The 16,160-nt window shown below is 37.7% G+C and overlaps 1 protein-coding gene across 3 annotated transcripts in view; it reads left to right on the forward strand.

The window, feature by feature from the left end:
* Positions 1-11,797, forward strand: part of KITLG (KIT ligand) — a 90,354-nt gene extending 78,557 nt beyond the window's left edge. For 2 of the 3 annotated variants that reach the window (XM_060112089.1, XM_060112092.1), the window contains 3 exons: positions 301-368; positions 1,632-1,708; positions 9,473-11,797. In XM_060112089.1, coding sequence (XP_059968072.1) covers positions 301-368; positions 1,632-1,671 — 108 coding nt within the window. In that variant the 3' untranslated portion in view covers positions 1,672-1,708; positions 9,473-11,797. The remainder of the gene's footprint in view (positions 1-300; positions 369-1,631; positions 1,709-9,472) is intronic. The other variant, XM_060112090.1, reaches the window with a different exon arrangement.
* Positions 11,798-16,160: the final 4,363 nt, after the last annotated feature.

The raw sequence follows: 16,160 nt of genomic DNA on the forward strand, positions 1-16,160 counted from the left end.
TTTCTTCTCTGTCTTGAAGCCTGTCTAAAATTTTTAAATGTGCGAAATGCTTGCAACTCAGCTTTTTGAAATGTCTTTTTGATTACTATTTAAATCTTTCAGTTTCTTTATTATTCTTTCAACATCCTAAAAATGCTGAGTTGATAAAACCGTGCATTTTTCATAATTTCTTATTGCAAAAGTATTTTTATATGCTGCATGCTGATGAAAACATAGAGGTGGAGACTGTTTACCTCTTAAATAGTACATGATATATTGATATTTTTACAATATATGTATATATCACTGTTCTTTTCCCAGAAGAAACAACCAAATCTTACAAGGGCAGTTGAAAATATACAGATTAATGAAGAGGATAATGAGATAAGGTATTTTGTTTTACTAAATGTGTGCATAAGTAAGCTTGGCCTTGCCACTTCACCTACCGTGCGTGTGCTCATAACATCTTTAAGAAGTGTTTCACTCTCATGATGGCAGCTGCCAACTGATGTCTTCCAAGTTTTATCCACATTTCTGATCTCTCATTGTCTCTTCAATCCTACATCTCCATTTACTTGGGAAATACCTTCATATAATTGTCTTCATAACCCTTCTTACGGTATCATCTCTGCTCTCTTTACTTCTATAAACAGCAGAATCTTGCTCACGTTCCTGGTCATGGAGCTCGGGACGCACGTTTGCTTATTCTCCTCTTTTCCACACTATAGCCAAGACATGCTTAGCTCTTTCTTTGGCAGTAGTCATTATCTTCATCCATATCTTTATTATGTCTTGACTGAGTTGCTACCACAGAATCTTTCTTTTCCTCGGCCTTTCTAAACTCCACCTTTGTCTCATTCTTCTGTAAACCCCCTTCTTTTTTGCAGTACGCGGGCCTCTCACTGTTGTGGCCTCTCCCGTTGCGGAGCACAGGCTCCAGACGTGCAGGCTCAGCGGCCATGGCTCACGGGCCCAGCCGCTCCGTGGCATGTGGGATCCTCCCAGACCAGGGCACGAACCCGTGTCCCCTGCATCAGCAGGCGGACTCTCAACCACTGCGCCACCAGGGAAGCCCTGTAAACCCCATTCTTAATATCACTTCCAAGTCAAGATACTTCCAGTGATTTTTCTCTTGCATATTCATATATTTGACCTCACTCTGGCTTTCAGAGCCCTTAATTTTTCTCAACCGACTCAGTATTTTCTTCAAAGCCAAATACAAAAACTGTTTTGTGAGACCTTGCCACTTAAGGTGGCTGGCGCTGATCACTTTTCTACCCTATCCCATACTGCTCCAGGACCAATGCTTTGATTTTACATTCAGTTATAGTTTTCATTTGGCATGTTATTTTCTCTTCTATCATGCTGCACGTGTACATATTCACAAATTAAGTGCATATAAGCATTTTCCGTATGTGTATCTGCATATGCGTAGAGAAGTTTTTAACTACTTGGGGAGACTATGTGGAAGCAGATGAAGTCTTCCCTCTTCCCTATAGTAATAGTATGAAGGTAAGCTTCCCACTCAATTTTGCAATCTTTTGCTACTGTATTTACAGAAAAATAAAAACTGCCCTTTACAATGCCCAGATCATGGTTACTTCAGAATCTCTGTCTAAATGCAAATAAGCATGTTTCTTATTCTTTTTCAGTATGTTGCAAGAAAAAGAGAGAGAGTTTCAAGAAGTGTAATTGTGGCTTGTATCAACACTGTTACTTTCGTACATTGGTAAGTTTTAAGAATTCAAGCGAAAAGATATAACCAAGAACTATACAGCATCCTAGACACCAAAATTTATTAAGTCTTCTATCAAGCTGGGGTCAGTATGTTAGCTGAAGCTGTTACATAATTGAATTGTGCATTCTCAAGTTTTGAAAGACAAGCAATATTATTCCAGTTTAGTGGATTCATCTTGTATGGGAGATATACAAAGCATTAACAGTTGAGTGTTTTCTACTTTTTTTTCTTTTTTGGCTGTGCCACTGGGACTTGGGGGATCTTAGTTCCCCAACCAGGGGTTGAACCTATGCCTTCAATGAAAGCATGGAGTCCTAACCACTGGGCCACCAGGGAATTTCTGAGTGTTTCCTATTTTTGAGGCCAGAACATAAATTAGACAAGGGGCAAAGTAGGACTAAAATAAAATATTATTAATAGAGGAAGAATAAATAAAACCAATTTCAATTAGGTGTGATTACTGTAACACGATAGGGAAAGTATCTCATTTGTTAAATGCTGAAACAAGCGAAAATCAAAAACATTGCCCTGCTATTTTAAGGAAAAGTAGAAAAGGTCAAAATCCCATACAGTAGGAGAGGGACATTGTCAAGGTAAAGTGCCACCTGCCACATGACTGGTAATACTCGTGCCTCATCACAGTCCAGAGCCCAGAACACACTGACTATAAACCGGGGACAGATAACCTGTTGTGATTGTGTGGGTCTGTGAAGGGCCTGGGGAGAAGGGAGACTAGGACAACATGACCAGAGGGCGCTGGTGTTTATACCTCCTCTCTCCTCTCCTGTCTACTTTCTCAACGCCCAAGCTGCAGACGCGGTGCAGGGAGCACCCTGCGTGGCGCTCACTTGATCCAACATCATGCATGCTCTTCCCATTTGTACTTCCGCCAACTCACTGTTAATTCTCTTCTGCTCACGAACCCCCATTTATTACAGTGGTGTGTAGTGTTCTTTCATTTTCCTAAATCTTCAGTTCTTCCCCTGCACTCCCTCGTGGTTAGAGGATCATTTACTCACCCGATTATTATAGACATGGTCTCTGGTGAGCTTCACCTCTTCCTTACAGGTCACTGTCCTTCCAGCTTTCCCTTCTGTCCCAGATTCAGAGATTTCTCTCTAGATTGAAACTTCCCCAGGGAAACTGGGTCACAGAGCCTCTTGTCTCCTCCAGGAACTCACTTTTATCAAACATCATTTTTCAACAGCCCAAAATAACATCCTATAATAATAGTAATTATGTCGCATATGCCTCTAACACTTTAACCCTGCTATTACCCAGACATCATTTTTGCCTTGAATCATGCCCTTGATCACCATGTCTGGAGCACGAATAGCACCCTCTCTTTCTTCTGCTCCCATCCTAGCTCTCTCTAGGCTGATGTTTCCTGTCAAACACTGTAAAGGAATAAACCCTTCACTTGACCCTTTTTATTTTCAGGTGCAATATTCCCCAAGCTGAAATCATTGTTATTCCAAGAAACATATTTGACTCCAATCCCAGTACAAACCTACTGTTTTTTCCCCATCTGCTGTTTCACTTCCCTTAAGCCAGACATCCACCAACTACACATTAAATGGTTAATTGAACCTGAAAGGCTCAAATAATGTTCTCTGTGGTTTGCTTTTGGATGGCATCACTGGAATCCTGTTTTGGCACGTAGGTGATGTGGTGTTTAATTGTGGCATTTGTCCTGTGACATTTGGGAAATGGATTATGATGGAAAAGCCCAGGGCACTTGTCTAGGAGAAAGAAAGATGGCATTTTAAAGCAGCTATAGTCAAGCAACTTACACATACTAGTCAGGGAATATACCAGGACAGGAAGTGAGTCTGTCTGGTCCTTGCTATATCTACTCACAAGTACCTCACTTGTTGCCTAAGCACTGTAGGAGCTCAATAAATGTCTGTTGAAGTGACTGAGTGAATAAATAAACCCTAAATGAAAATCTTACCAAGTGGTAAGGAAGATAGCTCTGCTGAAGTGGCCTTTATTTTTAAGGTTCTTTTTGTTTTGCAAGACGAATACGTTATAGACACCTGCTATACAACATAATGCTTAGAGTTAAAAAAAGCTACATTGTGTATTTAAAACTGTGTTCAGAGGGTAGGTCTTGTGTTAGGTGTTCTTACTGCAATAAAATAAGATGTTTTAAAACAATCTTTTAAAAAGTGCAGTAAGGTTTATTTTTATCTTGTATGTGTATGTGTGTGTTTAATTTGCTGATTTTGGTCAGTAGGACAGCAAAGTATGTACAGCAAGGGGGAATATAGTCATATGGGAAATGGCTAAATTATTTTTCTTAAAATCTGAAATATTACTCATATAATTAAACAAATGAAATTAGACAGGTTAAAGAAGCCCCAAATTGTTTAGAAATAAACTCTTCACATATCATTGAGGAGCTGGTGTAAAATAGGTGACCTTACTTCTCACCATCTCTGCAAGGCTCTCTCAAGGCTCAGCTCAGAACCACCACCTCCAAAAAGCTAACTTCCCAAATGAAAGTAATCTCTCTTTTATGGCCCTCTAATTATATTTTGTATTACATTTCATACAGTATTAATATGGTATTAGTTACCATTACTTACATAGACATTACTTACAGCCACTTACATAGACGTTTTGTGTCCTCTTCTAAACCATAAGCTCTTAGAGGACAGGATTGGTTTCTGAATTTCATTTTGGAATCCCATTAAACTATATAGCTTACACTTTGCACATGCAAGTGATGAATGTATCTGTTGAATAAATGAATGGAGAGATGGATGAATAGCTCAGAGAATTGCAGTAACGTGAGAATAAAATTCATGGAGTAAAAACAAAAATAGATGTGTGTAGGTAGAAGTAAATAAGAATTCAAATACTGAGGGCAAGATAGATAAAAGGAAGAAAAGAGAAGCAGTTCATTATCATGAATCTGCAAACCCCGAAGTCAAAATATATATGTATCATTTGTAACCATTTATTGAGTACCCACTGTATAGAGAAAGCCTGTTCCTTGTACCAACAGAGGTTTGGCAAAACCTGCCAAGGAAATTTGAGTATAATTTGGGGAAAGAGATGTGATGGAGGGAAAGGCTTGGGAGAACAGACTATGACATGGTAGGAGAGGAAATATGCCAAGAAATAAGAAGAACAGTAGTAAAAAGTACCAAGATAGAAATGAAATGTGGAGTTGTAATTATATATTTTAAAAATTGGATATAATTTGGATTATAGTCATTTTCTTGCTTAACAAAAAAAAGGGGAAAATATAAGGAATGACTCAGGTTTGTGGCAAGGATTTCTCCCTGAAATAGAAGTTTCACGAACTAAAACAAATTAAACCAGGACAAATATTGGAACACTAGGATAGAAAACATATGGAATAGTTCTCCAACCTATAATTGGAAAATGAAGAGGAGGATTTGATATTTTAAATACAAGGAAGGAATGTAGATAATGAACCAGAAACAAAAGAAGTTGCCTCTAAGAGAAAATATACAAAAGCTCTGTTTATTTGACATCAAACGTGAAATTACCTCTGCAAAAAGTTAAAAATGTATTTAGTCAACTAGCTGATGACAAGTATACGTATGTGGCATCCCAGGAGAATTTTTCATTTATTGGGTTGCGTGTAGCACAGTTTAAGAGAAAGAAATAGAGTAGATCATAGCCCTATTTTACTCTTCATTCTAACCACAGATGTGACACCAACAAGCTCTAGTACGTGCATTGTTGGATGCAAAGCTTAATATAACCCAGTTCTGTCCTCAAATTGCTTATGGCCTACAAAAGGAGATAAGACGTATGCATAATAACCTATTTTAAAACAGACTAAAGGAGCTTTTGGTTAAAAAACAACAAAAGGAGCTGACAAAGAAATGCAATAAGGAGTCAAAGGCAAAGCCACTGCATATGGTTGTACAGGATGTGCCCTGAACATAGCTCTAGATAATGAATGGTACAGGTGGCATCCCATAGAATTGTACCACCCATATACAATTGTCTTATTTAACAGGGGAGAGAAATCACTCGGAGAAAGACTTTATTGTATGGGTGATGGAGGTGACATTTGTATGGAACTGGATCTTGGATGATTGCTAAAATTTTACTGGCAATAGGGAAGGGGTAAATCCAGATACTGCAAATGGCATAAGTTAAATCAGGGAGCCGAAAGTACAGCCTGTATTCAAGAGTTTGTACAGCTGGACTCCAGTAGAAGTACACATAAAGGGTTAAAATGTTGAGAAAGGATGGGCATCCGTTTGAAACAGGGTCTGAATTCCAAGTACAGGGCTTACACTCTATTGAGTAATATAAGGAGTTGTTGGAGGGTTTAGAAAAGACGTGAGTAATACAATCAAAGCAGAAGTTTAGGAAAGTAATCAGACGTTGGCGTGGCCAGATGGACGGGAGTGGTGACCTGGAGTCAAGAAGTCCACTTAGGAGGCCAATCTTCAAAACAGATGTGAGAGAATGACAACCTGAACTAGGGTCACAGCCATGGAAATAGGAAAGCATAGGCCATTTTGGAGTCACTGCAATAAAAGAATAAGTCCTAGTTCCTGATGGGATGTGAGGCTTGACATCACAGACAGTAATCAGGGATGATTTGGAGCCTATGGGACTAACCAGATGGCAGTGCCAATAGAAAAAAATGGGAGAAGGAGCCGTTAGTAATTATTAACCAGTGGCCAAATATGCTTCACTGGAAATTCAGAGTGCAGTAAGGGCTGGAAATAATAGATTGGGGATTGGGAAGTCATCCACAAAGAATTTTAATTGGGACCTTGGGAGAAGGACCGTGTAATCATGGAGAAGGCCCAGTTTGGTTGACGGTAAATAGCATGAGTTTGTAGATACTGAGATGGCTGTGTTTAGGGACTTATGCCAGCATGCTAAGTGTAGAAAGTAATTTTTTTTTTTTTTTTGGCTGTGTTGGGTCTTCGTTGTGGTGCACGGGCTTCTCATTGCGGTGGCTTCTCTTGTTGCAGAGCACGGGCTCTAGGCATGTGGGCTTCAGTAGTTGTGGCATGCAGCCTCAGTAGTTGTGGCTCGTGGGCTCTAGAGCACAGGCTCAGTAGTTGTGGCACACGGGCTTAGTTGCTCCACGGCATGTGGGGTCTTCCCAGACTAGGGCTCGAAACCATGTCCCCTGCATTGGCAGGCGGATTCTTAACCCCTGGGCCACCAGGGAAATCCCTAGAAAGTAACTCTTATTGTAATTAGGTTGGTGGAGAGATTCACAAAAGAAACACAACCTGGAAGTTTACAGTAGATCTAAGACAGAAGAAAGTCGATCCTAGAATTGGAATAGGGATGAGGGCAAGTTATGCTGGGATATTTATTGCACAGGACTCAATAATGGTTGGTTACCAATGGCCAGATCTTTGACTCTTTACCACATATTTCCTAAGAATTTCTAGAACTTTGAAGGTTTTGGTTTGGAGCTTACTCTCTCTAGATACATTGTGATGCAGAGGATTAGAAGGGATTAGACTTGGGTCTAATCTGCACCTTAACTAGATGTAGGTTCCTGGATGAGTCAGTTGTCTTTTAACCCCTGCTTCTTCAAATGTAATGGGGGAGGATAATAATACTCACCCTATTTATTTCATGAGGTTGTTGCCAGAATCCACGGTATTATTATAAAAATGGTAGTTTCGTTCTATGGGAAACCACTTGTTGGTTTTTAAGTTTGTTTTCTTCGCTAGATGATCCAAAGACATAATCAGAATAGATTTCCCATCTTGCTTCTCTGTGCTTACGTTTAGAGTTTCAAGTTATTTGTAGCTTTTTCCAAAAAAAAAAAAAAAAAAATATATATATATATATATATATATATATATTTGCTTTTTTGTGATTTCTTTCTGCTTTTCTAACAAAGTTTTATTTTTAAAATATCTGCTAGGTAATTTGCATTTCTGAAATTTGCTCTTAATGCCTGTTAATTTTTCCTTCAGTATTTAATTCTGCTTTCCTAAATACAGGTTTTCTATTTTTTAGAGTTCTCTGTTTGGTAAATTGTCATGTAATACGGTTTTTAGTATATTATTGCATTTTATATATTTACATTTTCAATATATTACATTTAACGATTGCATACGTTTTGTATATATACGAATATACATTTAGCATATAATATACATTTAGCATATTACTGGGAAGAAAACACTGTGCTTCTTATCACTCATACTATAAAGTTTTATATATAGCCTATGTAATGATCCCAAACATTTTAAAACCAGTGATCTCTGGTTCTCGGATTGATAAATAAGGACAAAATAGGAAAAGAGTAGGGAAGAAACTAAATGCAAAATACACATTTATTTAGGGGTTGTGATTGAAGATAGCATGCAAATGATGCCTATAATTAAAAAAAAAAAAAAAAGACAAGGCAGTACAAATACTTCACTTGAAAGTTGAAAAATCTGAAAGCTGAGTCCAAAGCTCAGTGGTTTAACACCAGCACTGAAAAGCTAAAACAGAGTCTGGCTTTCATGCTTCAGCAAGTACAGTAAGCTGTGCTGAGGCCAAATGAACTTCCCCAGAGGCTTTGTCAGGATGTGGTGCCAGGATTTCTGTCTTTCTGTTTTTTTGGCTGACACTACTGAAGGAGATCTTACTGCTGCTATTTCCTCAGTTGGGAGAAGGGATTGCTAGAACCTAGCTAGGCAGTCAAGATACTGGCACTGATCTGTGGCTAGGAGGCTGTCATTTGTGGGTGGCCTCTGATCAGCCTCTCCACCTGTCCCAGATATCTCTTTCATGCCACTCCATCAGTCTCCACTTCTCCACTCTGAACACCGCCACTGTTCTTCAGACCCTCTCCCCTCACCACCTGTTTACAAGCTCTTCGCAGCCTTGTTAGAGAAATTCAAGGCTACATAGATTGATAACCCTCGTATCAGAATTGGAGATAATCTGTGGTGTGTTTGGGGCTGTGAAAGCCACAGGGTATTCATTCATCACTCTATGTTCCAGAAATACTTATTGAGTACAAGTGGCCTCCTCCAGCGCTATGCAAAAGTAGAGCATTCCAATGAAACCTGTCTTAAACCAAAATGGCTTAAAGCAAAGAAGCAATCACCTTAGGATACATCTTGCTAATGGGACGCATAAAATAAATCGATGTAAAGCACAGATGCTCACAGACACAATTCAGAGCTATGGTGGCTGTATGCTGAGAGGCTAAGTGTAGTTCCGGGGAAGGAACTTGGCGGTGCCACTCTCACTGCTGGCGGTGCACGCTGCCTCTGTAGGCTCACTGCAGAACAAACCCTGAATGCCACGGTCTCTTTTTGCCTTTTTTCATAAAAGCAAAAATCCTCTTTGGATTTCCTCCATTTGTCGAAAACAGGTATACTGAAGTAGGTCTTTTGTAAAAGCAAAGTGGTATAAAGGGAACTTTGAAAAGCAGGGGACACCCGTATCTATTTTGTACCAGGCACTGTTCTAGGTGTTGGAGTACAGCAGTGAAAAAGATAAACAAAAGCTCTATGTTCCTCATGGGGCTTACATTCTAATGGGAAGAGACGCTCAGTAAACAGTAAGATCATTTCAGATTGTGTAAAATGTTACTGGGGAGATCAGCAAGTGACTGATCACTGCATCTAGGAAACATTTGTCAAGTTATTTTAGGCTGTGTAAGTGAAGCATACATTGTAAATCTATTACTCATTCCGTAGTCATATGCATTCAGCTACTGAGAATGAAAAGAAGGCAGAAAGCAGATATGCTATCATCTCTCTTTTTTCTTCTCTTCTCTAGGCGGGTAACAGTTCATGTTTGCTTCATAAATGAAGCAGCTTTAAAAAAATTTCTATTCTGTCTGGAGTGACAGACCGCATCTTTATCTGTTCTTGCTACCCATGACTATGTGGATGATTCAGAAATTGGAACAAAGTGTTTTACTGTGAAACTGGTGCTGAATTAATCATCTGTAAAGAAGAACTTGCACCGAGCAGGACTCTATTTTAAGGACCTGGGGGATCTGTGGTCTCAATTAGAACTTGCAGCTGATGTTGGGAGAGAAAGCACGTGTCCCAGACTGCACGTACCATTTTGCATGCCTCCAGAAACGTCTAATTGTTGAAAAACCACATAGCTTTATTTTACAGTTACAACCTGCAGTTCATAGTTATCTTGGTCTCTGCAAGTAGATTTCAGCCTGGATAGTGGGGGGGGGGGTCATCATTTTTATCAAAGGGATCTAGAAAAAATTCAAAAAACAAAAACTCAGTAGCATCAGCCACTGTTCATTTAGAAAGCAGTGGGAAAAGAGGGTGGGGGTAGGGGCAGGTCAGCCTTAGAGCTACTGATCAATGAATGATGTGGGTCTGAGCTTGGTCTCTTTCTGACACAGAGTGTGCTCACCCGTATCCCACTAGACAAATGGACATGGTTGTCTGACTCTAGTCATGCAGGGGAGCCAGTACTGAATTACAACAGCGATGCCTTTGCAGAGGAGAGACTCCGAAAGAGTCATCACATGAAGAAGCTGTGGACACTGCCCAGCAGAACAGTCTGCCCAGGAGGGCATCTGGCACCCCTGGTGAAGTCAGCCTTTGCCCTTGACCACTATGGCCTGTACAAATTGTGCTTGCAAATTATATTACAAAATGTTTATATTCTAAAACTATTACAGAGTTATGTAAAGGGACTTAGGTGAAATCACTGAATGTATGGAGGCCGCATTTTTAATTTCTGCTGTGGGAGAGAGTAAATATAAATTATGATATTTAGTATCTATGGTTAGATACCACACTCACATGCTAATATGGGTGTTGAAAACTAGGTGACTTGGCTTTTACAAGAATGCAGGGGATCAGGAAACTTTAGTTATTTATAGTATAATCACCATTATCTGTTTAAAGGATCCATTTATTTAAAATCAGGCACTCTGTATTCATTAAGGTTTATGAATTAAAAATATAAAGAAAGCTTTATATAGTTACGCATGTCAGTTTGCTATTAAAATATGCGACAGCGTTTTTGTCATATTGAGTGAACTTGGCAGGAATTCCCAAGATGGACATTGCATTTTTAAACCAGAACTTGTAAGACATTAAGTGAATTTCCCTTGCCATTTTTTTTTTTTTATTTCAAAGGAACATCTGACTAAGGTCAAAGAATGATTTCTTTTGGTTTATTTTGATGAAGATTCTTTTAATATATCACAAACGTATACATAAAGGAATCCAAAGCTTTCCATTCTAACTTGATCCTTGTGATAACATCATTGCCGTGTCTATCACCGTCACATGACTGTTTTCAATGCAGTGATAGAGAAGGGCATGAAACACTGCTCTCTTTCCTTTGTTTTCAAAAGTCCATGAATTTCTAGTAGAGTTGGATTTTAGCTGATGTTCAAAGCTAATAATTCAAATACAACTCTAGTAAGTGGCCTTTGCTCTTTCTTATACCAAAGGGCTCAGATGATTTCTACGATCCGTCCTCTAAAGTGCTGTGGTTCCTCAAACACTAGTCATGTCTCTAAGATACAACCCAGATGCTTTGGGAAGCTGCATTAATTTATTCAGTCCCTCAAACATCCCATGGTACAACCGATTATATATAATAAAACCAGAGATCAATTTAATGGCTGAAAGGACCTGTCTCAGTGTGTGATATTGATTGTTTTGAAGAAAATAGACATAGATTAACATGAGTATGTGTGTAGGTCATGTGTCGATTGAGAAGATTGATACTTCTCAATCTAATAGTTTCAGCAATGGTTTCAGTTTTTGTAAGTATGTAAAAATGCTGCTTAATGAGCTTTAGAGTATAATAGATGTACTTCTGTTCTCAAAGCTGGTAGCTGGGTTTTAACACACAAGGACATGATCCTAATTGATAGGGTTAAATAAATAAATTCAGCAAGTTATGAAATCTGGCATGGTAGGTGAGGGGAGCTGTATTCTGCCTAATTAAATGTATTGGTTCATTGAGAGTTGTGTGGATTACCAATTTTTAAAACACTAAAATTCAGTAAAATACACGAACAATAGAAAAACGCTGAACATTACTTTGGTTGGTAGTTGCTTGGGAATGAACTGTCATATCTACTTGGAGATTAAAATAGTCTTTGCTTTATTTTATCCAATATGTGTTCTGAACATCCTTTATAAATCATGGAAAACTCACAACTGACGTCTTGAACTGTGAAATCACCTTTTAAGTTGGTGCCATGTATCTGATAGTTCTCTTTTGTAATGTTTCAAAATTGTCTTTTAAAATGGTTTCAGAAGTCTGCAGATTCTAAATTATACTTTAGTGTAAAGTATAATTAAGCTTTGTACCTCTGTGGTAGAACCCAAATCTATAGAGAAACTGGTACTGATAAACGGTGCCTGCCCTGTGATATCAAAGCATTGCTTGATTTTGTATTATAATCTGATGTGCTTACCCCACAGCCACTTTCCAATGAGTCAGAAACAAGTTATTTTTTTCAATACTTTAATAGAACAAGTACCCTATTCTCTTTGAAAAGGATTAACTATGTGAAAAATGACAATGTATGATAAAGTATGTTCACAATGAAATATCTGCTTTTAGTAAGAATTAAAGTACTTTGGAGAAACTTTGTGGCATATTTTGGTATTCTAATTCAAATGAAGTTTTAAATTAATAGAAAAATCCACTCAGAATTCATGGATATGTCTTAATGTTTTTCTGAAGCTAGGTTCTGGTTTCAAAATGTAATTCCAGTATGGGGCTTTTAGCCATTCCCTACCTATTCTAATTTAACTGAGAAATATATTTTTCAAGAAGGCAGTTTGACATAGTGGGATGGATGTTAGGAAAAATTGTCAGGAGCTTCCACTCTGCCATTAACAGGTATTGGTAAATCACTGCCCTTTGGCTCTCAATTTTTATTTATCTATATGGTGAAGTCAGGTCATACCATAGGTATGAGAGAAACCTATTGATATGTGACTGACAAAGATGATAAAATAGAGCTGAAACTATCGCATATAAAATATCCAACTCTGATCTCTGTGAATAAGCAATTTGAACATAAAAAGCTATGGCTGTTCTTGTTTGTAATGTAAATAGGGTCCATTCGTAAAAGTGAAAATCAGTCTCCTGTAGGGTGAGTCCGATAACCACTTACACAAGAGATGGCTTTTTCCTTTGCTTAAGTAAACATTTTTGGATCACCTCTGAGGAATGAAAACCAAGAGTACATTTTACCCAGGAAAAGATGAGATGTGTGTAACATTTGGAAGTGTACCAAATTAAGCATTTAAATGCTCTCATTTTCTTAAAAGCTAAGAGCAGATGTAAGATGCTCATAAAGTTTTTAAGTGCAAAAAGATACTTTAGAATCCATTTGGAGCTGGGTAAACCATAAATTATATTTCAGAATTGGAAAGTGGGATAAGAATTTTAAAGAAAGCCAGCTTGTTTTGAAACAGTATTATTCTGAAATTGACATTAAAATATAAACATTCAGATTGAAATTCCAACCAGTTCATTTGTGGTGTTTGATCACAGTTTATGGTGTTGCTGGAAATGCCTTTGTTTGTAAAGATAAAATAATGGTACTTTCATTGCCTAACAAGATACTGTTTTAGAAATAATCCATATTAAAATGGATATTCTTGATCCTAAAATGATTCCTAAGCATTGTACATGTATTTATAACCGCCGTCTCCAATTACATCTTATGTTGTTTTTTAAAATAAAATTGTTTAAACTAAAAAACATAGTATTTTCAGTTACTTGATTGCTGAGCTATGACTCACTAAATAAAAATTTCCAATCAAAATACCCTATTCTCCTATATTCTAAGGATTAATGTGTGATTATAGTGTCCACTTGCCACTATTTTGTAAATCAATGGACTTAAAGTATTCAGACATTTAGATGGATGCACAGATATATTGCTAGTTCAGTCATAGATTGGAGTTTGCATATTGTAATGTAAATGTACGTCTACATTATTCTATAGTTTTATTATGACTGAAGTTAAATAAAAAAGGTTGTAAAATGTGATGTGTATGTGTATGTACTGTATGTGTACTTTTTAAAATAGGTTTATGTCCTGACCCTTTTTTATACAGGTTTGAATTTGAAATTACATTATATATACACATACTTTATTGTTCTAAATAAAGAATTTTATGCACTCAAATTTGCCCTGTCATTATCTTAAAGTTATCACACATGTTCATAACATGGTTGAGCATTTAAGCTAAACTCAAAGTTTTCTATGGAAAACATCATTAATCTAGATTTTGTTGTCATATGCACAAAAGGAGATAAATCATTTTATTCCAACAAATATGTATTGGTTAAGTAATCAAGGAAGATAGGTAAAGTAATCAAAGAAGGTAAAGTTGAATTAATACATTGTTGGATCTCAAGGGGTTTCTAACTTAGTTGGGGAGAAGATAGGAAAACCACTGTCAACTGCATAAAGCCAGTGAGGTAACTATCTAAGTGCAAAACTGCGGTCTAGTTAATGTGCTTGGGGCACACAGGAAGAAGAAATGGATAGACTAGGGATGATCATGGGGGAGTTGGTGTTTGGGCTAAGATTTACAAGGAAGAGAAATTTTGATAAAGAAGGATAATTATGCCCAGCCTGAGCAGTGTTTTCCAAAGCAAGAAGTTTTAAAATTTCTCAACTTATCCCATCAAATCCAATCCTGAGCATACAGTGCGTAAAGAGATACACAGTGAGATGAGACCAGAGCCTTGAATGCCACAAGGAGGGCAGATTATTCTTAGGGGCCATGGGAAGCCATTGCGTGTTTCTGAGAAGAGGGATGGAATGGCAAGATCATACACCATTATGGCTTTTGTGGTTTAGGCAATAAATAATCATCCCACCTAACCCCTGGTTGGTATTGGACTCCTGAGACCACATCCTCTAGCTTTATGACATCACACTTATTCACCCACCATTTCTTTTCAGTTTCTTTGCTGATTTTTCCTCCTCTGCTCACGCCTTATATTACAAACTTCCATCAATATAAGCCTAGACGATAAAAGCCTTGTAACTGATCGCACTCCTCCACTATTTAGCCCTTTTTCAATCAGTTCCTCATGTCAGAGTGAATAATATGGAGACAACTGATAATACTTTTCTCTGATTAAAACACTGAAATGGCTTCTCATTATTTTTCAGTACCAAACCCAAACTCAACATGGTTTATAAGGCCCTCCTCGACACATCTCATAATTTTTTGGGGGAGAGGGGCAGGGGGTTGCTAATTGTTTGTTTTCCCCTTTAAGTTATAAACAACATGAGGACTAGGACCGTGAAGACTTATATCATTGCATTCCCCAAATTTAATGCAATAATAAAGCATGGAATTGAAACAAAATTTGATCTGAATAGATATTACCTATTGCAATGTTCAATAAGTTAAAAGTTATTTTCTAAAACGTTTTATCATAGGCAATTTGAAATATATGCAAAAGTAGAGTAGTGTAATGAACTTCCATGTAACCATAACCTAGCTTCAATCTTACTTAACTGCTGAATGATCTTATTTTATCTAAGTCACCTATTATACCCCTTACCCACCACCCCTTTCATATTATTTTTAGGCTAATACCTACAAATATTTGATCTATAAATATTTATATGCGTATCTCTAAATTATAAATTTTAAAACATAATACCTTTGTCACACCTAAGAAAAATTAAAAATAATTCCTTAATATCAAAGACCCAATAAGTATTCATATTTTGTCTCACATCATCATGCATTGCAATATTGTACTACAGCAGAGTATAAAATAAAGGTAAAATTCTCCCTCCAACATTTAAGTTCGTTCCTCCAGAGGAAAACAGGTATTTCTTGTTAACCCTCAGAAAAACTATGTGTACATACATATTTATGTAATACTATTCTCTAACCTTACTTTTCCCATTTATTAGAAGAATGTGTAACACTCTGCATCAGCCCAGATAAACCTTTATCCACTACCATAGCCAGGAACTTATAGATGGACATTGAAATTGTACTATAATGTGTGCCTTTTGGAATTCCAGTCCATACTTAGCAAAATCCAATGTACTTTTAGAACTTTTCCTTCAAAATGAAAATGAGGCTCTCTTTTGAGGATATATCTGCCTCTTCAGCCCTCTCAGTTGGTGGCTGTGTTTCCTCCATAACTGTCACTGGGTCTGGCAGTGGGTTCTCTGGTCCTCATTGCTGCTTCTGGGTCATCCCTCCCTAATCCCTCCCAGGTTTGAATCTCATGTTATCAGATTACACACCCACTGCTATTCACTGTGGCTTTCATGTACTAACTCTCAGGTTCTTCTCCTTCATTTCTTGATGGTATGAGCACCTACGTCACTGTCACTCAACTCATCTGTACTCCTGTCTTATTTCTTGGGATTGTGATACACATATAAATGAGCCTTTCAACACCCTGTCCTTTCTGGTCCTTGAAATGTCTCTCTTAGTGAGCCAGTCCTCAACACCACCCTAGC

This window comes from Mesoplodon densirostris, chromosome 11, assembly GCF_025265405.1.
Source record: "Mesoplodon densirostris isolate mMesDen1 chromosome 11, mMesDen1 primary haplotype, whole genome shotgun sequence".
Classification (NCBI taxonomy): Eukaryota; Metazoa; Chordata; class Mammalia; order Artiodactyla; family Ziphiidae; genus Mesoplodon; species Mesoplodon densirostris.